General features: G+C 42.0%; 1 protein-coding gene across 2 annotated transcripts in view; it reads left to right on the top strand.

Moving 5' to 3' along the window:
* The window catches only part of XPR1 (xenotropic and polytropic retrovirus receptor 1), a 108,079-nt gene that overhangs the window by 82,028 nt on the left and 2,277 nt on the right, over nucleotides 1-23,774 (top strand). Inside the window, exons 6-13 of one of the 2 annotated variants that reach the window (XM_062602332.1) lie at nucleotides 92-175; nucleotides 441-522; nucleotides 4,027-4,214; nucleotides 4,448-4,627; nucleotides 8,533-8,698; nucleotides 10,351-10,542; nucleotides 22,904-23,070; nucleotides 23,351-23,490. In XM_062602332.1, the coding sequence (XP_062458316.1) occupies nucleotides 92-175; nucleotides 441-522; nucleotides 4,027-4,214; nucleotides 4,448-4,627; nucleotides 8,533-8,698; nucleotides 10,351-10,542; nucleotides 22,904-23,070; nucleotides 23,351-23,490 (1,199 nt within the window). Of the gene's footprint in view, nucleotides 1-91; nucleotides 176-440; nucleotides 523-4,026; nucleotides 4,215-4,447; nucleotides 4,628-8,532; nucleotides 8,699-10,350; nucleotides 10,543-19,833; nucleotides 19,980-22,903; nucleotides 23,071-23,350; nucleotides 23,491-23,774 lie in introns of those variants that run through there. The other variant, XM_062602333.1, reaches the window with a different exon arrangement.

The raw sequence follows: 23,774 nt of genomic DNA, 5'->3' as shown, positions 1-23,774 counted from the left end.
TTGGAAACCAACTGTTATTTTTGTTTTTAATGCAGTACCATGTGCTTATCATTAGAATGAACTTCTGTGATGTATATCTTCATCTCCTTAGGAAGTGGTGACCAATGAGTTAGAAGATGGAGACAGACAGAAGGCTATGAAACGTTTGCGTGTTCCACCCTTAGGAGCAGCTCAGGTAAGAGATCAAGCTATGCAGCAAAGATGCTTCTCCAGCTTGTTAAGGTGCCAAATTAGATTCAATGTCTGAACAAAGTAGTGCAAATAATTGATGTGAGCATGCTCTGTAGATTGTGAGGGGGATATTGTCACATAACCTGCTTTAGTTTGGAAGTTTTGGAAATAGCTTATTTTTCCTAGTTTTAAATTTATTCCACAGATTAATCTGACTTTGCTGATAACCTGTTTACCTCACCTTAATTCCACCATTGCTTTGTTCACAGCCTGTACCAGCCTGGACTACATTCAGGGTTGGATTATTCTGTGGGTTGTTCATTGCACTGAACGTCACTGTCATACTTTCAGGTGGGTATCCTTGACTGGACTCGTTGCCTGCCATACCTTGGTTTGGATATGTTCTCATCACTTAATGGGGGTCTGGGTCTGAACTGAGTTGGTCAGGATGTTCTGGATTGAATCAATCTGAGTCAGATGACACTGTTGTAAAGTATTAGTTCCGCTCAGTAATAGATTGTGTTTTTTCATGTTGTATATGCGGATTTTGGACTTCGAATATATTATGGTTTGTTCTCCTGGTTTCCTCCCTATTCTTGGAATGATGTTCTGGAGGTGGAACATCCATCTACAAAGACAGATTTCTGTTATGGTTTTGTGAACACACAGACCTCACTCACCTTGAGACAGGTACTCCTAAAACTTAAGTTTTTCATTATACTAACTCCCTACAGAGAGTGAGACCAGAGATAGAGCCATGTAAGCACCATGCCACTTGGGACATTTTCATGTAGAAATTTCAGGGATTTCAATGACTGGTGCCTGTTAATGGAATTAATTTAATTTTCTTGTTGGCAGATTTTGGCAAGATTATTTAACAGTTACAATGAATTATTACGTATCTCAGACATTGGTTTTATTCTGCTTTGTGCCTTCTGAGTTTGAACTCTGAGTAGAGTAAAAGCCATGTTAGTACTGTAGATCCAGACACAGTGTTTAATTACAAGCAGCTTTACTAATTGTGTGTGTGATTTCAGTAGTGTTATAACTTGCTTAAACAGTAAAAAGGAAAAGGCTTAACAAATCCACGTGCGAGCTCTTGTATTAGGGAAAGCCCATGTCTGTGGTTTTGACTTAAAAGAAATTTTTAATCAGGTGTTTCTGTAATTGAATCCAGTCATCTCTTGGGATAAAATGTCTCTGTTTGAGAGTTTGCAGTGCTTCCCATTTGGTCTTCCAACGGTAGAAGCCCAAGCTTGACCTGTCTGTGTGAAGGGTCTGTTTAATGTGTAGAAGCTGCTCTGTATTCATTGTACCTTTTTTCTGTTGCTTATATGTTTGATCTCTGTGTGAGTTGCAAATACAGTTGAAGCCAGTTGTGTTTGCGTTATCTCTCAGTAAGTGACACAGTTGTGAGGAGGAATTCATAAAAATGATTATACCTCCAAAGCAGATGTTACTAACTTACTGTGAATAATAGCTTTGTTTGTTATCAGCAGACATGATCTGATATCTGTACATTACTTCAGATATTGGGCAAAACCTGTATTCTAACTGCAAAGTGGTTTGTGGTTGTTTGTTGTTTTTTTTTCTTTTATTTGGATATGAGTCTGCTAACCTCTCTGCTATATTTGAAAATTATGATTTGATTGACTGAAATGGGATTTAAGTATTGTATGTGTAGAATCTGTGAAACAGTGTAGAACTTCTACTGGAAAACCCCTTCTTTATTACCTGATTTTACAACTAGAACAGCAACCTTTTACAGATGAATTAATGATATCTTGGGGTCTGTTAGACGCTGCAAATGTTACAGTTGGATCACAGGGAAGTGTCCTCCTAAAGAGTACGAATTTTGAGGCATCACTGTTTCTGTATTAGCTTCCCTAGGTGCCAAGCCAGTATGTAAGTGAAAGTTCATGGAAGTGGACATATGTTTTATTAACCAGAAACCTGTACTATTTCATGCAAAATCTCAGACTCTTGCTGCATCAGTGCCCTGTCTCTTGTTTGAGAATTAGGCTGCTATGCCATTGGTCTTGTAACCAGAGACATCTTCCTTTCTGAACATCTTGTTCAGAGCTTGCATTTGCTGAAAGAATGAGTTGATCAGGTGTCACATACCTGCTGTGACTCTAGCAGGTGACTTTGCTTGTATTTTATTTAACTGGATATGTATGGAAAATCTCTCTGCCTTAGGGCTGTAGGATGGAGGAGCCCTGGACTGGGTCTCACCAGTTTGAGACCAGATACACCTTTGCTGGACACTTAACTGCAAGTTGGTCTTTGGGGGTCTTCAAACTGCTCAGCAGTAGTGAAGCAAATGGTTCAGTCAGGACACATGAAAAGGGAATCAAATCTAGCCATTACACTGCGGAAGCTAGGTAGGGTTTTAGTATCAGAAGAGAGAATATACAGAAATACTCTTAACTTCTTTGTGTTAGTATCTGATCTGTTTGTACTGTTGAGTATCTGTTTTTTCTCCAGAACCAGCTGCTGTTCAACCTGCAATTATGGTCCTGAGCCTAGAAATAAGATTAGTGGGCATTAGATATGGAAGTCATATGCTATACTGTCATGAACCGTGTTCGCCTCGGGATAAACCTTTGTCTGAGTGTTCTGTCTTGAATAGCACGCAGCATATCTGTCCTATTCTGCCTGGTCATGTCTTATTTAATAGTTTTGGGGATGCCTTGTCCTGTTTGAAAGCACCTCCTTTGGTTTTCAGATCAAAATTTGAAATGCTGCTTTTGCAGTTCCATATTTAAGACTCATTTCTTTCAGCTTCTTCAGGGTGTCTGTCATTTCTGTCCAAAATTTGACTCTCTTTTTCCCTGAATCCAGTAGTCTCCAAGTTATGCATTTAAAGTAGCAGTTCTTGAGTCATTGCTCCTTGCACAATTTTACTCTATAATTTTATGTAGTATAAAAGTACAGATGCTGAACACATTAAACTTCTTATGGATATGTTTGAGAAAAAACAAACCACAAAAAAAAAAACACCCCAAAATATGGAAACCTCAGGGTTGTAATATAGACAGGAAGGTTTGTGCAAATAAATTCTCAGCATCAATTCTGTAAAACTGTATGCTTCCCCCCCAAGCACATGGGTGAGAAACAATGAAATTGAGGATTCAAGTAACCATATTTCCATATTTTATTTGTGCTTTTCTCATGAAACCTGTATTGGGCAACCAGGTGACAGCATTTTGTAAAGAGGCTTATGCTGGAGAAACCTCCTGCTGTATGATGCTGCTCATTGTTTGAAATTAAGTGAATTTGTTTCCAAACCCCTGAAGACCGAACAAAGGAAGCAATAGGCTTTCCAGTATTGCTTGTGTTGGTTTTTCTGTTTGGGTGTGGCTGGATATTATATTGCTAGTTATGAATATGTATTACATTACAGTTGTATTGAGTTCAATGATTAGGCACAGTTTACCATTGTTTTAAATGCTGTAAATGGTGCTTCTTGGTTTTGTGGGGAGCTGAAGTATTTGTGTATCTGTCTGTTAGGATTTCATCTTCATTAAACCAGAACATTGAAGTGCTTATAGTCAGTATTTATGCTAGTGATGTCCCACATGCCGGTAGTATGACACAGAGGATTTACAATGCTGCTAATGACCTGACTACACAAGCGGGAGAGTGAATTTTCCCCAGAATACTCCTAAATGCTCTGACAGGCTGGGTAAAACTCCTCTACTTGCTGGAGTATGCAGGTGCCTATAAGTGCACCCTGTTTTCACAGGGTACAGCTGAGCATCTGAGAATGAGCATAAAGCGGTAGAGCACAGCTTTGTGTTGTGACATGACTTGTGCTATTGCTAAGGTCTTTCCTATTTTTTTCTTTTCCAGGTGTGGCTTTTATAGAGGGACCAAATGTGTGGCCACTGGTGAGAATCTATCGAGGTGGCTTTCTCCTGATAGAATTCCTCTTTCTCCTGGGTATCAACACATATGGCTGGAGACAGGCTGGAGTGAATCACGTCCTCATCTTTGAACTCAATCCCCGCAGCAACTTGTCCCATCAACATCTCTTTGAGGTAAACAGAATAGATTGCAGGAGTGGTTGAGCTGTGTGGCATATCAGGAGGATAAATCCTGCATCATTTCCTGGCAAAGAGTTCTAATACAATTAGAAGAGGAAGTTGCTGAAGTCTGATTAGATTACAGGATTGAGCACTGCTCTCCCTTTTCTTATAATGAGAATTCATTGAGGATTTCAAAGCTATATTTTCATAAAGTATCTATGTGGTTTTTTTCTATCTTTCTGTAGATTGCTGGTTTCCTGGGCGTTTTGTGGTGCCTGAGCCTGCTGGCATGTATATATGGTAAATTCACCTACATTCCTATGCAGGTGAATCCACTCATCTTATATGGCTTCATGTTGCTTTTTCTCATCAACCCTACCAAAACCTTATATTACAAGTCCCGTTTTTGGCTGCTCAAACTATTGGTAAGTCTCAAACCTGAAATAATAAATAATTTATAAAAAATGCTGTAGCTGAGCAATAGCAGTTCAGTATATATAAATGTTACTAATCTTCAGGAAAGTAGGATGCTTATACCACTGTGCGTTCATAGAGCAGACCTGATAAGGTATTGACTGCACATCACTGTTGAGCATGGTTTTACAGAAGCAACTTCTGCTTGTACCAGTCTATCATTATCTTTGTATTGCAGGTAGCTACTAGCTAATCTTCCTGTATACAGCTGTACGCATACTTTTGCACATATAGAAACACTCTGATGTATTTATTTTTTGTTCCTAAATGCAGTGAAACAGTTTGATCAGGTTACAGTGCTGTAAGGCAAGGTTGCATGGAAGCTTCTCAGCCCAAACTGAGTGAGTGGCAACATTGAGAGGATTCACTGATGAGTGGGAACCTTTGCAAAGGTTACTACTTATAAAATTATGTTCATGAGTGGGCTTTTTTTCACCAAATCTGTTTGTGGTCTTAAACTATTTATTTTAGACCCAGCTCCCATTTTCCAGGTAAGATAAATCTGGTAAATTGAATGTAAATGTGTGTGCTACTTCAGTGCTCTATTTATAGGTGGGAGGAACAAAAGAACAGTTTTCAAACATGTATGGATCATCAGTTTCTTCCCAAATGGCTGATTCACATGTTCAAGCCCACTGTGTATGCCCTGTTAAATTGGCTTTAATCAAGTTTATTCCCTCAATACCTTATTCTTGCTGCAACTGCTCAGAGAGCATTGGGTGTAAGAAGGTTTGGCAGGCTGATGCTATTTGTAGAATCATTTTAATGCCAGTTAAAACAATTAACTTTATCTGGAACATGACAATAACAAAAAATAGAAACATGCTTCAAGCATGAACATGCAGGTGTACACACAGCTACTTAACCTCTGTGTGCTTACCTCTGTTATTTTATTTACTACCTTACTACTATTTCAGTTTTTCTTTTTTGCCTTCCAGCATTCAGCCATCTCTCATAGATGTGCCTTTAGTCCCAAGCCTCATTAGTCTTGCTGCTCTCCCTTGGTGCTAGGGGAAGCACTGGAAGTGCTTTAACCATGTGAGCAATATCTGTGCTAATTTATCTTATCTTAAGATATTATCTTAATATCTTAACAGGGTAAGATTTTCAGTCCTCACAGACCTCTTAGGCAGTTTCCAGTACCTGCTCTAGCCCACCTGTCTCTAGACTATGCTGCAGTCTGTGATAGAGGCACATCTTTGAGTGTGCAGAGGCCAATTCATCCCAAGGTCTCCTGGGGAAAAATGCTTCATCAAAATGCAAGATCACCTTAATGGTGGAAAATGACACAGTACTTCTGACAGTGTGTTATGCGGAAGGGGAAGAAAAAGGCCAGACAAACCACATAAAGAGTAGCTGTTAGGCTTTTCTAATTTTTATTGTGTGTAATTGGCTGGCTGGGTGTATTTTATTGCTCTGTGCAGTTGCCAGCAGCTATCTGGGTGAAAGGAGGTTTAAATAGTGCAATTCCTAGAGCTGTGCTGTTCACACAGATCTTGGTGAGCATTTTTCTTCACATCCTTAATATGTTTAATTTCCAGCCATAACAAAATATGACATAGCGGGTGTAGCAGAGCATTACTGGAACCTTCAATTTTTCTAGAACCAAACCAGGAGCATACTTCAGTGTGTTGTAGCATTTCCTGATGGATCAGGGGGGCTTACTGCATCCACCTGTGATCATCAACAGCTGCTTGTTGGTTCTTCTGAGTGAGATCTCTTGATAATCCCTAAGGGACTGTAAGATATATCCGAATTGATCTTCCTCTGAAAAAAAAAAAGTTTAATTCCCACACCAGCTCTTCTTTCTTGCCTGAGTACTTAGGTGAGTGTTCCTTTGCTGCCAGATGAGAAGCCCATGAGTGTGCTGTGTAGGCTGAGGGGAGCAGCTCATCAGGAGGAATCCAATCCAAGTACAGGGGGTGGCACAGTGTCTGTATGCCCACACTCTCTGCAGGGAGCCAAAATGGCAAAATAACTGCAGGGAGCCTGTCTGAGAGAGGTGAAAATCTAGGAAGTGTTTAGCTCCAGCTCAAGTATCTACTGTTTCAGCACTTACTAAAACCACAGCACCAGGAAGTCTGCTCTGACTGTGGAACTGTTGATATATAATTGCAACCGATTACTAGAAAATGAGGTTCAACTCCAGCTTTTTGATGACTTTATTCTTGCAGCCCATCTTCTCTGGAGGATGTTGCAGACACTCCTCAGTTGAGGATTGAGGAGTTACCTGTGGTACCTACCAGCAGACAGTGCCCTCCACTGCCAGCACCCTGTGGTAGCTGGGCTGCAACTCTAGCTGTGCCTGGGCAGCATGTGGCAGCAGCCAGAAACCACAGAGCCTGACGTGCAGGGTTAGGAGGGTTCAGATGGTAGCTTAGGCTCTTAAGGATAGTTCACTGAGCTGCCGGTGCCTTATCTAGGTCATGGACATATCTGCTGACTCCTCATCTGCTGTAGCATTTAGGTGGAAAGCTTCTACTTTTAAATTTTATGTTGTCATCTGGCATTGCCCGAGTGTCTCTCCGAAATTAATTAAATAACAACATGGATTTTATTATTTTCTTCTTTGTTTTTTCATTTAATTTGTTTTAGTCAGTCTTTGCTTATAATAAAAAAGGTCAGATGAAACAGGTAAAGATAGTATCAGGGAATGTTGGTAAAATGGAGGAAGGACCTTTTAAAAAGGAAAGCTGGGGTGGCTTCTCTGACCTCTGCAGAAGCTGTTCTGCAGCTGGACTGCTTTGAGGACAGACCTCTCTAGTGGCTGGCCCTGTTTTGAGCCTTTATAATAGGTTCCGTCCTTCAGCACAGTGCTTTCTGGGTCAAGATCTATATCTGCTTTATGCCACTAAGTCTTAATATCGCCTATTTGGCTTTGAAATTTAGGACCAGAGCCTTAAATTGACATTAAAAGCCAGTGGGAATGGGTCAGTCTGTTCCCTGTAAGGTTTCTGTAGCTGTACCCTTTAGGTTAATAAGGAGAGCAATATAAAAGATGAGTGTTAGCTTGTGCTTTCATTAATTTAAAGATTCATAAATCTCTGAACTACCGGATGGTGCTGGTGCTGTCTTTTTGAGAAATTGGCCTTTAGTAGCTATAACTAACTGGGTAGAGAGAGTTGTAATCAAAGGTAATGGACCATGAAAACTATCTGGTTTGAAAGTAGCAAAACTGCTGTTAAGGCTTAGAGGGAAAGTGGACTGGGATTGAGAGGGAGTCTAATTGACAGTCAATGGATTTCCTCTGCCCTTTCTTTAACTCTTTCCCTGCTAGAGGCATGAGCAGATTCAGCAGTAACAATCCTTGCTTTTTTTCAACTTCTAACACCAAAGAATAACTAATGTGTTAAGTGAACTGAACCATGATCAGAGTAATGGCCATGCTGAGGGTCTATAATCTAACTGAAATATTAAGGGTGAGGGAGAAGGTAAGTGTGGAAGATGTCAGTAGACACTACATAAATGCTAGAAAGAAAGCACTGATCAAAACGAGGAGCAACAGGAGAAATGGAGATTGGAAGTTTCTGTGAAAGAGCTTGGTTGGAGGAGACTAGGCTCTTCTGCCAGTGGGGAGGGAAAAAAAAAAACCAAACAAAAAAAACAAGCCCAAAATAACAACAACAAACACCAAAAAAAGCAAGGGGACGTGAATGGTTGCATGCAGAGAGGAATGTTACTTGTACTAAAAGTGAGGAGACAACTATCTTTTTTTGTGTCAGTAGGAGCAAAAGGTCAGCAATAAATCTTCAAGCCTTTCTGTGATTTCCCATATTTGTTCAATGCCATGATGTCCTGCCGTTGCATTCGGATGTATTTGACACTGTTATGAATTATTCCTTTTTCTTCCTGACAGTTTCGAGTGTTCACTGCTCCCTTCCACAAGGTAGGCTTTGCAGATTTCTGGCTGGCTGATCAGCTCAACAGCCTGGTCGTAATACTCATGGATCTGGAATACATGATCTGCTTCTACAGCTTTGAGGTTCAGTGGGAGGATAATGCTGGACTTCTGGCAAATACAGGTAGAGTAATGCTGATGACCTATTCAAATACAGTCAAAATGATCTGAAAAAAACTGGCAAGGCAGCTTCATAATTATATGTCTCTTTGAAGAGGGCTACCAAAGACATAGGGAACTAAAATAATTTGTGTTTCTTGTAAACACAGTGTTGGAGAGATTCTCCCTTTCTTAATTCCATCCAGAGAAACTGAATTTCACATCAGTGTTCATTTCCTAGTCCAGTCATATGTCAGGTGCAGCACTTCTTGATTGGAAAGAGAAATCCATTTTCCTGGCATTGCTGTTTTCTTTCATAGTAGTTTAACCATGAATTTGTTTTTAGCCTGTTCCTCTTGCTCAGCATCAAAATGAGTTGCATGAGGTTGTTAACCACAATTTTCTATGCTGTAGCCTGCTTCTTACAGGCCCCATCAAAGTACCCTGAAGCAAGAGAGGATGGAGAAACTTCCTTGTTAGTGTCACCCCTTATTCAATTAGAGCTGATGCTGTGATGCCAGGGTTGTGCGTGCTCTGTCTCTTCTTTCTAGCCAGAATAACCACAGAGTTGGCACATGAATTTTGACTTTGGCCTTCCCGGTGGCAAAATAGTACCTGTCTCCTCCTGGATCAGGCTGTTGTCTTTTCATTTTAAGCAGTGACTGCTGGCAAATTGTGTTGTCTGATGGTTTTGACACCTGCCGAAAGAATTTGCAGTATGCTTCAATAAGCATCAGTGTTCTCTTTGTTCTTCAAATCTGCCTGATCTGTCTCTTCCCTTTAAGACAGTGTTGCAAGTAACTAAATATTTATTTATTAAGAACAAATAAATAGAGCAACTGAGTGGATATCAACTTGTCCTTTTCCAATAGAAATAGTAGGATGATAGCACAGTGCTTTGGGATAAATATCAGCTAATAACTTGTCTTCATTATTCTGAGTAAGTTGTTTGTTAATGGAATGTTTGGTTTAGATGTGCTCAGCATGACAGAAAGAGAATATGGCATGCCTGGGGGTTCCAAGCAAAGCTGGGTCTTTCCTGGTCATTTCCTCAAACATCAGAGCATATGCCAAATACTGGCATAGTCATATTGGCATAGTTGTCTCTAACCTCAGTTGTTGAAGCCAGGGCTTAAAACATAAAAAAAGAAAGGGGTAGCAAAACAACATATTGAAACATGTTTTGTCCTATTGCAATATAAAAGAAAAATGGGTCAAGGACATCTTAGGCAAAGTAGCTTTTTTGAGCTGTCCCACAGAGTTTGGAAATGCTTTCCCATTTATGCACAAAAATTCAGTGTCGAAGGCCTTTTATAATTCCATTCTTAACTGATTATTAACAGTACTGCCAACAGCACAAAAGAAATTTAAAAACAGATTATTTCTGATCTTGTTGCATGTGAGTTACACCGGCAGCGGTGAAGGAGTTAGATGATGATCTGTCTGAATGTGTTTATTGATGTCATGTCACGTGAATACCTCCGAGATGGAATAAAGAGCTTTAGGATACTTCCTGGTGATGAGGAGCTTCTCACTGTTCTGGATGTGTGTGTGCCTAAATATGAGACATCGATGGGAAGTTGCTCTCATATCAAGTGATAATATTCTTACAGAAGGGAAGACAATAGGAGTTCTTAAATTTATTAACTCTTTGTCCCTGAAACTTTTTTCTTGCAGATAATCAGATTTGTTACAGCTACTCCTACGGAGTGAGAGCAGTTGTCCAGTGCATCCCTGCTTGGTTGCGATTCATCCAGTGCCTGCGCCGTTACCGTGATAACAAACGGGCCTTTCATCTGGTTAACGCTGGAAAATATTCCACCACCTTCTTTGTGGTGACATTTGCAGCCCTCTACAGCACTCACAAAGGTATTGGTTATTTTGGAAAATCCTTTGCAAGTCATGGGATTTGTGGTTTACATGAGAGAAGCTCAGAATTTGACATGCCATTGAAGCATGAACTTTTGGCATCTGTGAAACATTTCAGTGGAAAGGCAAAGGCCTGCCTAGCTTGCAAAGAGTAATTTAAAGTCTTCATTTAGGTATTTTTCACATACCTGGTCCCCTTAGAACTGCATTTCTGGAGTGTGAGAGGATTTTGAGGTTTCTCTCTCCAAAGGAAAAAATGGAAATACCTGTCAGTTTTTGCTGTCAAGGAGGTTGAATAGGAGATGAATATGGAGAGAACATAGGAAAGACTTCTCCCTTACTATTCATGAATAGCTAACCTGCATCATGTAAATAAAGCTGGTCCATCATTCCTGGATGTGGAGAAATGTACACAGTGCCATGAATTGCGCTCTCTGGATTTTCTGGTGTGTTTCTATTCGTGCTTTATTCTGCAGCTGTTGGGAGTTGTTTCCAATCCATTTAACTGCAGATTGAGCTCTGATCCCTGAAGTTCCCCATCTCCTTGGAAACAACAATTACTCGTTTCTACTCTTGTTCTGAAGGAAAAAGCTTTTAGTTTCTGCACTTAAGGCAGTCACCCTCTGTTTCATTGTTCTGAAGTCCTAAAAGCTGTGTTCTTTTATTTGAAAATATATGCCTTCTATATTTTCAGAAATTAGCAGCTGCACACGCTCATGACCAATTACTTATCCTGAACTATGATTGTGGCAGAGCAGGGAAAAGTGTTCAAGGCATGCTGTTTTTTTGATGGGTGGCAGGGTTATTAGAAACCTTCCTGTGGCCAGGAAATGGCTGTTTTAACCTAGCTGGGCCTGATGATAATGTTTGTCAAGCCTTGTATTTTAGTGGCAGAGAAGTGCATTGGTGCAAGCTGGCTGAAAGCTGGAAGTTGGACACTCTGTCTGGAGGTACACGTAAACCTGGTGTGGGAGCATCAGTTGTGGATGCAGTGCCTGGCCCCTGTGTGCATCTCCTCCCTGCTGCTGTGCCCCTGGAGCTTGTTACCATTTTAACTTGTTTGCTCAGTGACATTCTGCAGCTCTTCATTTTTAGCCCTGCAGTCCAGTTAGTCACCACTGCCAAACCCCAAGATGAGACAAATACAAATTGCCTGGCTATAGTCACTGCTTATATGCTTTATATACAGTGCCTGCTTTGGGGAGGCTCACTAATGCTTCTCCTTCCTGGGGGTGGGCACTCTGGCAGAGCCTTCTGTGGGAAAGGTTAGGGTATGTTTGGAACCAAGAGGAAAGCCAGCATCTGTCAAAATGTCCTGTTGAAGAGTCTGACCTCTTTCTGCTTCCTGTGAGATTTGCTTCCTGCCAGCATCACTGATCATTGTTCTCATTGCTGCCATACATAACTGTTGTCTGCTCTTCAAGTCTGGCAGGGAGTGGGTTGCAATGAGGTGTTTATGAGGTAAGCACAAGGCTTGCTCCAGTTGCTGAGAGTTCTTCATGACTCCCAGCTTTTGCCTGTCCAGTTTTGTTAGTGGAAGTCAATAGCATGTAGTTGTTGGTATCATACAAAATAAATGGGAAGCTTTGCGGCCTTTGAAAGTTAGACATTAGCACACGTTTTGTCAATGTTACTTTGCCTGGGCTTGTAGCCACTTTTCAGAGAGCTGCCTAAAGACCTTGTTGTGTCCTTTCAGCCCTGTAGGCCTATTCCCATCCTTCCATAAAAATGCACTTTGTAATACTCTGTACCAGTTAAGAATCCAATTTAATCTCTGTGCTTTACATAGATCCCCAGTTCTTTTTGAACTTGGAATCAGATGGTCTATCATCAAGTTGTTATGATGTTACTGTTGAAAATAGATGCACTGCTCGCCCACACCTTCTCTATGTCTGCCTAAGGATAGGAGAGACAAACACCAATCCTCCTTACCTACAGAACATCTGTTGGGGGCTAGCTGCTTGCTATCAAGAAAGCAAGCACTTCCCAAAACAAATGTCAGTTGGTAAAGATCCTTGCTCATTAAACCTGCTCTAAATTACAGTAAGCAATGAACCTGTTAATTGCTGAGGTAACAAAAGTTTTATTTCAACCGTCTTTAGGACCTGTGTTTGCAAGCCTATGACTTATACCCCTGGCATGACAGCTTTGGCTGCCAGGACAAGAGGGTAATTGGCAGGCTTTTCCTGGGAGGTCAGGTAATGCACACCAGTGCCTGTTTTCCACTTGGGAGTCCTGGGGACATCTCAGCCCTCTGAAAATGCTTGTTCTCCTCTCTTCCTTTGAACATTGAAAAACTTACAGCTGGAATTATGCGGGTAGGAGGGTTTGTTGGCATTGAAAGCCAGCTAATTCTCATAAAGTGCACTTACAGCATTCTTGTGCTGTGTTTTCATATGCTTGCTGGAAAACAACCTGAGCTAAACAAATGTACAAATGCCACCTTATTATGTTACATGATGTATGGTGGTTCTGGCCATATGTGATACTCCCTTCTCCAAGCCTCCTGTCAAGTTTCCCCCACCCCCCAGTAACAGAGTGTGCTATGGGCTTTTGATGAGTATCTGTGTTTCACCAAAATATCACTGTTTAATAATTCATAGTGCTCAGGCAGTACATAATTCTGATTCTTTCTTCCTTTGGTGGTGCCATTTCTTTCCTTTTGCTCCTTTATTTAAATGCAGAATGCAATTTTCTCTGCTAATTGCAGTTGGGGTGTTAGACTGGTAAGACATCAAGGTAAATTCTCTTAGGTTTTCACTTCCAAACATCAATGTTATTGTGCCAGGACTAGACTAGTTTTACAGAGTTAACTCCAAGCTATCATCTCTATACTCAGATATCACTTGAATTAGTGAAGCTGAAGTGAGAGTAGCTACCCCATAAAATAAGACCAGAGCAGGCAGCAGTAGCATGGACAAGTGTCAACTCAAGCTGCCCACTTCAGCACAGCTCAGAAGCACCACCACATTTCAGGGATGACAGCAGCAACCCAAGGGCAACTGTTGCTGAGCTCCCAAAGGAAGAATTCTCAGTATTTTTATATCGCTCAAAGGAATGAGAAGCAAAGGCCGCGTTCTGTAAATATAGTCCTGCGGGGTGTGTTAGCACAGGCAAATGAGGCATATCTGTAACTCTAAGCTACCTAGCAACTGGAGTGCATGCTGCCGGTCCCTTCCTGCTCACAGCATGGCCAAACAGAAGCCTTTGACTCAGCTCTTTCCTTGCCTTGCTTTGCACTAAGGAGTTCAGTGCTGCCTTTAACTTCCCTGGCAGTGCTGAGTAGCTGTCCCCAGAGCTAGCCAACTGAATATTACATTGCCTTATTTAAGCCGTGTGGAAACCTACCTGGTGCTGGGGAAACAATTGTGCCTGAGTCAGCAGCAGAATTATTTACCCCGAGTGCAGTGCTATTTTGATGCACAACTTTTTGCAGTGTTTTCACTCTGCCAAAAGCAGATGTGCGTACTTGCGTACTGTGACAAATGCACCAGTATAACTGCTACCACCTCAGACCAGCTTATCCTAATATTCCACAGGGATCCCCTCTTGTATAAAGTGTTTGCATTTAGGGTGGTACACTGGCATACCTAGAATAGCCAGCCTCAGTTTCATTCCTCATTCAGACCTGGTTCAGGCTTTGTAGGAAAGGATTATTATATTTAGGTGTTCAGCTCTTATGAGAAAGAGTGTAACTGGAGTTGTTTTGTACTGTAAGAGTGACGATCATGTTTTAAGCTTTATGCATGATTTATGCTACAATTTTATTCTTTACAAAATGAGACAAATCTTGGTTTTGCTATTGTCTGTCAATTTTCTCTTACCTTGTTGCCTTTTGCTCACATGGTGTCATCAGAAATATCTGACTCACACAGAACACAGATTTGGCTTCTATGCTGGAAGAACTGAGCTTCTTGAGTGCTTTGTACTGTTCCACCATTTCCTGGTTTTGTGGGATTTGCTGTTTCAGCATGAGCATTTGTGTGTTTACCTTGTTTTTTTTCAGGAATGTATTACTGAACTTAAGCGCAAGTACTAGATTCAAATTGGCTAGTTGGGAGTTTATCTTTTTAAGTTTTCATTGTCAGCTTGATTTACACACCTTATTCAATGAAGTACTTGTGGTCTGGATAGTGTCCAGCTATTTATTATCCTCTGAATTATACCGAAGTTTTAATCCACATGGCCTGGAAACTTAAGTAAGCATCAGTTCTTCCATATCACTTCCCATACCCTTTCCAGTTACTCCATGTGACGACTGAACACTGTCTGTCATCAGCTTGGAAGTGCTGTGGAGAGCTTTAGGTTGGTCTAAGATAATGTAACTGCCATGCACTTTCTCATTAAACGGCCCAGGAAATTGATAGTAATTAAAAATACAGAATTTGACTAAATTGGGCTGTCTCTAAAGAGTAGTGCTTCTGTGTTCTCATCATTGCTTCAGAAGCAGGCTTCTCTGATGAAATGGTACATAATTTGTTTTGTTTAAAGCCAGTGGAAGAGAAAACTGTGAAACTCCTTGCTTTGCCACGGAATAGAGATGTCAACTGCTTAAGACAAGAGCCATCCTTCGATTAATGGGCTTTTGCAGGAAGGTGCTGGACCATGCCTCACTAATAGGGAGGTTCAACCAGGTCTGACCAGATGAAGATGAATGGGGAATGTGCAGCTGCTTGAAAATACAGTGAAAGATTTCCAGGTCTTGTAACTGCTGCCCGTTCCTCATTAATCATAATGGCTTCAGTTGTTACCAGTGGTGATACCGGCTAGTGTAGCCAAGTTCATGGTGGAGCAAACCACTGGTTCTCCTGAAGTCTGTCCTGCTGCAGCTCCCTGAGGAGGAGCGTGACTTCCAGATGAAAGATGGTGATGCACGGCAGGAAGGGAGGTGGGGAGAGGATGGTGGTAACATCAAACTTGCACTGGTTGCTGCAGGAGGGTAGCTGATTGTACCTTAGCTCTGCCAGCTGAAGTACTGGGAAGTGTGTTGTGTCACTGAGCCCTTGTTGCTACCATATTAGTAACTGCAGGGTGCAACCCCTGTGGAGTGAATTTGCTGGTAAGTGGAATAATAATTAACTGTGATCCTAAATGGTTACAGCAGCAGATGAGAACAAGTTGATGTGAGAACTGGGACTATGTAAAATGACTTTTACACAAATCGGACATCATTGCAACAGCTTACAGTACTTCAACTGAGAATTTCATTTCTAGGGAATGGGATGTGAGGCAAGGTAAAATAGCTGGACATTCAGAATTCAAGTAGACTTTTATTTTTAAATTTAAAGGCAAAACAAAAACCAAGCAACATTCACAAAAGAATGAAGTCAGTAGCATTTGTGAGATCCTGTTCAATAGCTTATCGCTTGTGTGTTGGTACAAGGTCTTCCATCTCTCCACCTCTTTCTCGGTGCTGGAAGAGCTGTCAGCACTGTGGCAAGCAAATAATTTGATTTAGGTGTCAGAAGAGTCTTATAGAGTGCTCAGATTGACCTCTTGAAGTAAAACAAACTTTGTAATGAGATTAACTGGCTTTTTTCTTAATACTTGTAGCTTTTGCACAGCTTGCCTTAGCACATCATAGTGGCAGTTCTATCAGGATGATTATTTGGAGCCAAAACGTGCAATGTCTGTCACATTGCTGTGAGCTAGGATGAATTTTTGTCTGAAACCCTGTCATCTCATGCCCAGGAGGCCTTCAGTAATGAGTTGTGTTCATTAGCCAGTCTTTCTGATCCTTTCCATTGGAGCAGCAGCAGCAGTGTCATTTACTGAAGACTTGGAGGCATTGCCATGGGCAAACATTTCCATTCTGGCCTCTGACCTCCTCCCAGCTTTGACATGGGTCTCTGCAGCACTCTGAGCAAGCCCTGTTTCTCCATGCCAGCTTGTTAGCTCCTCTAATTGCTTAGATACCCATCCCAGCGATGGTGCTTCAGAGTGGAGCCAGGAAGGGTGAGGAGCACCCGAGCAGGGCTGCGGCAGGACCACTGTGGCGGAGGTTCTGGCAGAAGCTTCCTTGCTGGCAGCCTGGGGTGAGTGGGGAAGGGGAGAGGAGACGGCAGCCTGTGCTTGGCGGGGAGCCTGGGAAGGGGTGTTAAGTTTCGGGAACTGACACCACACCCTGAACGTCAGCACAAATGAGGCATGAAATCCCACCGGGAAATCTTCCCATGCTTTGTAGTTCTGCAAATGTCAAGCGGGACATTCCTGGTGCCGGCAGCCGCGCTGTGGGGGAGAGGCAACCTCAGCACCCTGCTGCTGCATGATTCATGCGTTTGCTTCTCAAGATTGCAGCTGAGAAATGGATTTTAATAGCTGGGATTTGGAAAGTGGACTAATGGTACTGTTTGTATCGTTTAATATACTTTTGTGTTAAAGATGGCAGGAACTCTGGTGAGTAAGGTGTTAAGTAAAAAGGGTGGCACTTAAGAGGGAGAAGCCTGACTTTTTTTTTTTTAAGGAATATTTCAAGAAAAGCAAGTGACTGTATGAGAAGCAATTTCCCTGTCAAATGTGCGCAGGTCTGGAGTTCTCTGGTGCTGCAGAAATCTAGATGTGATCATCTGACATCTGTATTTTTAATTTTGATCTTTTTTTCATTGCTGTTATACTTTGAAGGAATCTGCTTTTGGATCTCAAGCGCTATAGAGGTAGCAGATGATGTTGTGTCCCAGTCCCTAGATTGCCTAAAGAAGGCCCTGGTTACCATGCTATTTATTTCTGATTGTGAATCCAGATATTCTTATTAGTGAGACTGCTGGCAAATGCATAGGTTGGAAACTCCATCTTTCTCGAGGTAGCAATTGAACATCCCCTAAAGAACACTTAAATGCTAGAGAAGCCACCGGAAGAATCATATCAAATCTGTCATGACTGATACTCTTCCTTCTGTTTGCAATTAAATCACATTCTTTTGTTTGTGAGAGACAAGCAATTAGATTGCTGTGATGTCTTGAAATTAGACACAGTTGTATCATCCTGCAAGCCCAGTGCAAGCCTACAGAGTATTTTTAGTCAAAACATGATTTGGGGTTTTCCCTGCTCTACAAATGTAGAATCTAACTAGAATAAGAAACGAGATTTTGCCTCCTGACAGTTCTTCACTGTACTGTATCTTGATATTTTGCTTTAAATTGTGCCTGGAGGCTAAAGCAGAGGTTTGCAGAATCTAATGGGAAGGTTGTTCATACAAAATGGTTGGTGTTTGACAAAATCCATCAGCACACAATGGCGAGTCCTCCATGTGCTCCTCCAGGTTATTTGCCTTTTTACTGCATCAGGGCCACTGTCGTGTCATGGCTCTGTCATTGATCAGTATTAAAAAGTGGTACATGCTGGCTGAGCAGAAAGGCAATGCTGCTGCTGTTCCCTCATTAAGACGTGTAATTACTGAGGGAGTGGTAATACTGCAGTTCAGTAAGGTGTTAGCCAAATGCTCTGGGGTGTCATTCTGATGACAGTTCTTATATAGGTAAGTCACTTCTGCCTGTCACCGCCCTCCTGTTCTGTGCTGGGATGGAGTTAACGGGCAGATGTCATCTCCAGGATAAATGAGTGACAAAAAGTATATGCTCAGTACTCTAGTGTCTGTGTTTGGCTAGCCTACTGTAAATATATGTATTCTTGTTTTGGTTCGGTTTAAATCTGTGATTGAAAGGCTGGTCACCAAAGGAGACTGAATTTGGTGTGCCTTGACCAAGAGGTTTTTAATTGATGCTGGAGGCAGAACTGCTCTGGCTGGATCTGTTTTGTCTGATGTAGCGGGGCTTACCTGACTGTGTTTCCTGATAACCTCATGCTTCTTACAGCTTTTATCACAGCTTTCACCATCAGCAGAAACCATGCATCAGGACTGCTTATCAAGGGCCATTGTGCTTTTGTCCAGATCTTCAATAATACATGGCATTGATTTTTTTTCTGTGTTGAATACTATATAGTGTTTACATTCCACAGAATAATTCAGCAGGGTAAACAGATAGTATTATTTGGAAGAAAAGTCAATATTAACTGCATTCAGGATAGTATTTGCTGTCTACCTTTGATGGAAAGCAACCTTTCTCTTGCGTGTGTTTAGAAGGGGCTATAATTTCTGTGGAGTAGTATTCTCTTAGAACACTAGTCAGATACTGTGTCCCCTGGGGCTGGTTTTGGGATCCAAGATATTGTCTATTAGCAATTTTTGCAGGCAGTAAATTCTGCTGCTGCAAGTGCCTCTGGCTGTTTTCTGGCACTGTGGCCATTCACAGCTTCAGTTCAGAGGTGGAAGTCTTCCATTATTTATCTAGTTGACCTTCTGGAGCAATTTGTAGGTGTATTTGTGCAGTGTATCTAGTGGAATTGCCTTTAATAGGGTAAACTAAGAATGCTAATGGAAATTCTGTGGTGAAGGTTGCCAATGGCTCCTGTGGTATGCTGTCTCCCATCAACTTTGCAGCAAGTGGAGATGGCAGGGCACTATGAGCTTGAATAGCCTCTGACGCTGCTGAACACCTCCAGGTTGCAGACATGGTAATATGAACATGTACTGAAATCTGCCTATCAGCAGGGAGGGTGAAGCTGCACCTGCAACGTTACATACAGGGGTTTTGTGCTGGTGGTGTTTCATCCTGCATGTGCTGTTTTGAGTAAATCTAGCTTAGGAAATTGTTAGATGGCAGTGCCCTTTGGAGTGTCGAGTAGAAAGGTCCTTCATGTACCTCTTGCTGGGTGGACTGGCTGTTATGCCGCTGAAGGATTGCTGCAGTCCCTGGGATGTTGAAGAGTTGGGGTTTTTCCCTCTTGGAGAGGTTGAGATGTACCATGTGTCCAGAGTGCTTCCCTCATCCGGAGACTATCCCTTGCTAATGATTTTTGGTGGTTTCTGGCACATCATTAAACACAGGATGAAACAATTCCTGCTTAAATAGACCCTGGCATTATCAAACATATGCACAGCTATGAATTGCTTCTGAAGAACTGGGAGGCCAGGAGTAGATGGAGCCTCTGGACAGAATATGAATGCCTTGATTTTCTAGCCCCTTGAGCAGCACTGAAGAGGGCTACTAGAACCAGCCAGTGGAGACTGAGATATAATTGCTTGCCTAGAGCAGTAACATATTTCTGTACACCAGTTGAATACCAATGAGGACAGAAGGAAGGAAGGTATCAAACAGAATTGCATGCAGGAGGAACAGGAGGATAAGTGATTAAAGGAAGGAACTCAAAGGCCAAGGCTGAAGACAATGGGCTAGTTCTGATTAGAGTGTTTTACCAGGGAGTGATTTGGATTTTTAATGATTTTTTTTTCAGGAGATGAATGAATTGCAGAGACGGTTGGTGAGAAAGCGAGCAGGAGCAAGGGGCAAGCAGCGTGACCCCAGGTGCCACTGAAAAGACTGCTGCAAAGGGGCAGGGAAAGGGAGTTGACACCAGGATAACCTAACTAGAAGCAAGCATGTCCTTCTGAGTTTGATGAGGTTAATGTCACAAGGTTTCTTACTTGGGCCTTTTTTATCCCCATACTCCTCCTTTCTGTAACTGCACACAATAACCTTTAGACAATTTAGGTTGAAGTAGCATGAACCTTTGTGTTGTGGTTTAAGCCCAGCTGGCAACTCAGAACCACACAGCCGCTCACTCACCCCACCACCAATTCTTCCACCCCCCTCTCCCAGGGGGATGGGGAGGAAAATCAAAAGAATGTAACTCCCATGGGTTGAGATAGGATAGGAGCAGTCCAGTAACTAAGATATAACACAAACCACTACTGCTACCACCGATTATAATAATGATAAGGAAAATAAAAACAGAAGAGAATACAACCATTCACCACCCACTGACCGATACCCAGCCTGACCTGAGCAGTGATCTAGCCCTGCTGGGTAACTGCCCCCAGTTTATGTACTGGGCATGACATGCTGTGGTATGAAGTACCCCTTTGGCTAGTTTGGGTCAGGTGTTCTGTCTCTGCTTCTTCCCAGCTTCTCCTGCTCCCTGGCAGAGCATGAGACTTAGAAAGTCCTTGGTCAGAGTAAGCATTACTGAGCAGCAACTAAAAACATCAGCATTATCAGCACTGTTCCCAGGCTGAAAGTCAAAAACACAGCACTACACCGGCTATTAAGAAGGAGAAAAATGACTGCTACTGCTGAACCCAGGACACTTTGAAATCACCTGCCTATGTAATTGCCAATTTAGGATACAATTTTGATAGCCTCTTACACAGATGATAGTCAGGGCCAGACTGACCTCTCTGTTACCAGAGAACTCCAGAAGAGTGCCCAATAATGCCAATTCACTGTTCTTCAGCCCAGTGCCTGCGGGGCATGGCTCATGCCAGGGATGTGGCCAAAGGCATGGCAGTGTATGGTACTGTCTGTGCTGCCTTCTGCATGTCTGCTTCATGATGATGTTGAGCAAGACTCGGTTTGCTTGAATTAGGAAAAAAAGCCTCAAACCAAACAGCATGACCTATGTCTTCAAGTCTAAGCTTCTGATAGGAAACATGCAGCTTCACAGGGTAGTTATTAAAGCACTTAACCCGTTAATAGTCTCTGAATTGTCATTTAGGATCTGGTAGTGAGAACTAAACATGGAGATCTAATGAGCTAGAAATAATGTTGGAAAGAACAGGCTTAGTGTCTCTGAGTCACTGAATGTCAGCATCTGCCTTTTCCTGAAATAATGTAGTGGAGGCTTTGGAGGGGCTGATGGGGGAGAGTGAAATCTTGCAGTACAGCCGTGATTGCTAAGCTCCAAAACCTCACTTCTGTCCTGCTTTTCTGTAGGCAGCTGCACTTTAAAAATGGATCAGAGAGGTGGTTTCAAAGCAGCAGCATTAAGGTACCTGGGCATCAGAGCCCATATTCTGCAGGACTTGTGTGCCTGCTCCAAGGTGACGTCATGGCTCTGCAGCGGCAGTGGTGGATGATGCGATGCTAGACCTGTCACTGGGTAAAGCCGAGCCACAGGGGTATTTGAGGTAGTGCTCAGAGGATTCCAACCCTGCACAAAAGCAGGGAAGGTAATCAAGCCTGAGAGCTACAGCAGGTCCTGTGTCATTTTCCTCTGTGATGTGAAGCTTCAGTGCAAACAAGCTTTGCTGCATAAGTGGCTTTAATAGGTTTGCTTTAGGGGGTGTGTTTTGAAAGGAGAATGAGACTGTGTATTTGACCTATATCCTGCACATCATGTCCAGAAAGCCTGAAAGGCATAATGTGAGGAGTGTACTCTTTACACGATGCCTTTCATTTTCACCTCCATTAATTTTATTGGATTGCTGCATTACATTTATATTGTAATTGTCAGAAACAAAAGGGAAAAAGAGGGCAAATTGTCTTGTTGCTCCCTCTGTGATGAGCTTCGGGGATTGTGTTGCTATAAAGCCACATATACGGACAACACTGTTGCCAATTAATGTGGCATCAGGTTTGGACTGAACACGTTACAGCTTTTTTGTACTGGAAGCGTTATTTGCTTTGTTAGAAAGAATCAGTGAATGAGCAATTGCAGGAGCTGCATAGAAAGGAGAAAAGACTCCTGATAGCAGCGAAATGCAAAGTGTCTCAGCCTTGCAAAGCATTATAATGTGGTTTAATTTTATAAACTTTGACCCAGATTTGCTAATTAAAAGCAAACAGAATTATGTGGTCTGTTTGTTTTTACCCAGCCAACTGATGCAGGAAAATTTAGCTGAGTTGAGCAGTGTAGCCTTTTCAGGGGGGAATGGGAAACAACTTGGTGGTGAAAACATATCCGCAGGTGAGCAGACGTTGGGCCCATAGACCTGTGTTTCACAAAGAGGAGTTCTATATGAGTATTTAAAACTCCGTACAGAGATTTCTTCAGAGTTTATGCATATATGTCAATGTATTGCCACCTTCTTGCTTATTTTCCCCTGCCACCACAATCTCTGAAATGGCTAGTGGAAATTTCTGTGCTGCCCATCCTTTTTCAGGCTCTTAGTGCACTAATTCACAGTTGTTTATGCAAACCAGAATATTTTCTTATGAATCCCTCCTAACTGAGCACGGCCTCGTTGCTTTTTCCTTTGTACAAGCCGGTCCTTTGTGAAATACGGCCCTGAGCTTCCACCTGCTGTTCAGAGTCAGAATGGCAGGTCTACCACTAGTTTGAAGAAAACGAGATATTGGGGCAGATTTCAGTCCCAAGTGTAAAATGTTGAATGAGATGAGAGTAAAATGTAAGTGACACTATCAGGCTGGTCCTGGTAAGGCTTTTGGTTTGATTCAGGCTAGCTAGCCTGATTTTCCCAGAACTTGAATAAAAAGGGTGTTATTTCCACTAATCAAATCAGCCAATTTTTAAGAAGCAGTCTGCTTTAAGTTGTACAGAATTATGCTGTTCTTCTCTTTTCCAGCTAAAAACCACAGTGACACCCAAGTGTTCTTCTACCTGTGGATTATCTTCTATTTCATCAGCTCTTGCTATACCCTAATTTGGGACCTGAAGATGGACTGGGGTCTCTTCGACAAAAATGCTGGTGAAAATACCTTTCTTCGAGAAGGAATTGTCTACCCACAGAAAGTGAGTATACTGCCTGCTTTTACATTGGGAAAGGCTTTAATATTTTAACAAAACTTACTGAGTTTAGAGCATGTTGTAGTTAGCCACTGGTGCTTCTGAATGCTATGAGCTGGGGTTTTCTAGCAGTAGAGTTCTTTTGTTTCAGAGAAATTGTTTCATGCTGTAAACTTTTCCAGCACTTGACCAGCAAGTTTTGTATCTTCCCAAAGGCCTGAAGAGGTCTCTCTTGTATGCAGAACATGTACAATGAGCTGTCCTGTTTGTCTGTCTTGTTCTTCAGGCATACTACTATTGTGCCATTGTAGAAGATGTGATCCTGCGTTTTGCGTGGACCATCCAGATATCCCTCACTTCCATGCAAATATTTCCATACGCTGGGGATATCATTTCTACTGTATTTGCCCCACTTGAGGTATTCCGGTAAGGCTGCCTGACTGAACAGTTCATTTATCTTTTCCATATGTGTTATTTGTATAATACGATCAGCTTGATGGGAAATGCCTTGGATGTGGAAGGTACTGGTCCTTGAAATGGAAGACTAGGTCTAACAGGAATGTTTAATCCCAAAGAGTGAAGAAAACCGGGGAGCTCTGTTGCAATGTGGGGTGGGTCCTTCATAACTGCATTTGCAGTTTCTTCTAAACTTGGACCTAATCCTGAGGGTTTTGGGTTTTTTGGTTGTTTGGGTTTGTTTTTTACTGAAT

Source organism: Pezoporus occidentalis, unplaced genomic scaffold, assembly GCF_034315485.1.
Source record: "Pezoporus occidentalis ecotype Australia unplaced genomic scaffold, CSIRO_AGI_Poc_V1 ctg76, whole genome shotgun sequence".
NCBI classification, from domain to species: Eukaryota; Metazoa; Chordata; class Aves; order Psittaciformes; family Psittacidae; genus Pezoporus; species Pezoporus occidentalis.
The sequence above is the reverse complement of the archived record's forward strand: the minus strand, read 5'-3'. Positions and strand labels throughout refer to the sequence as shown.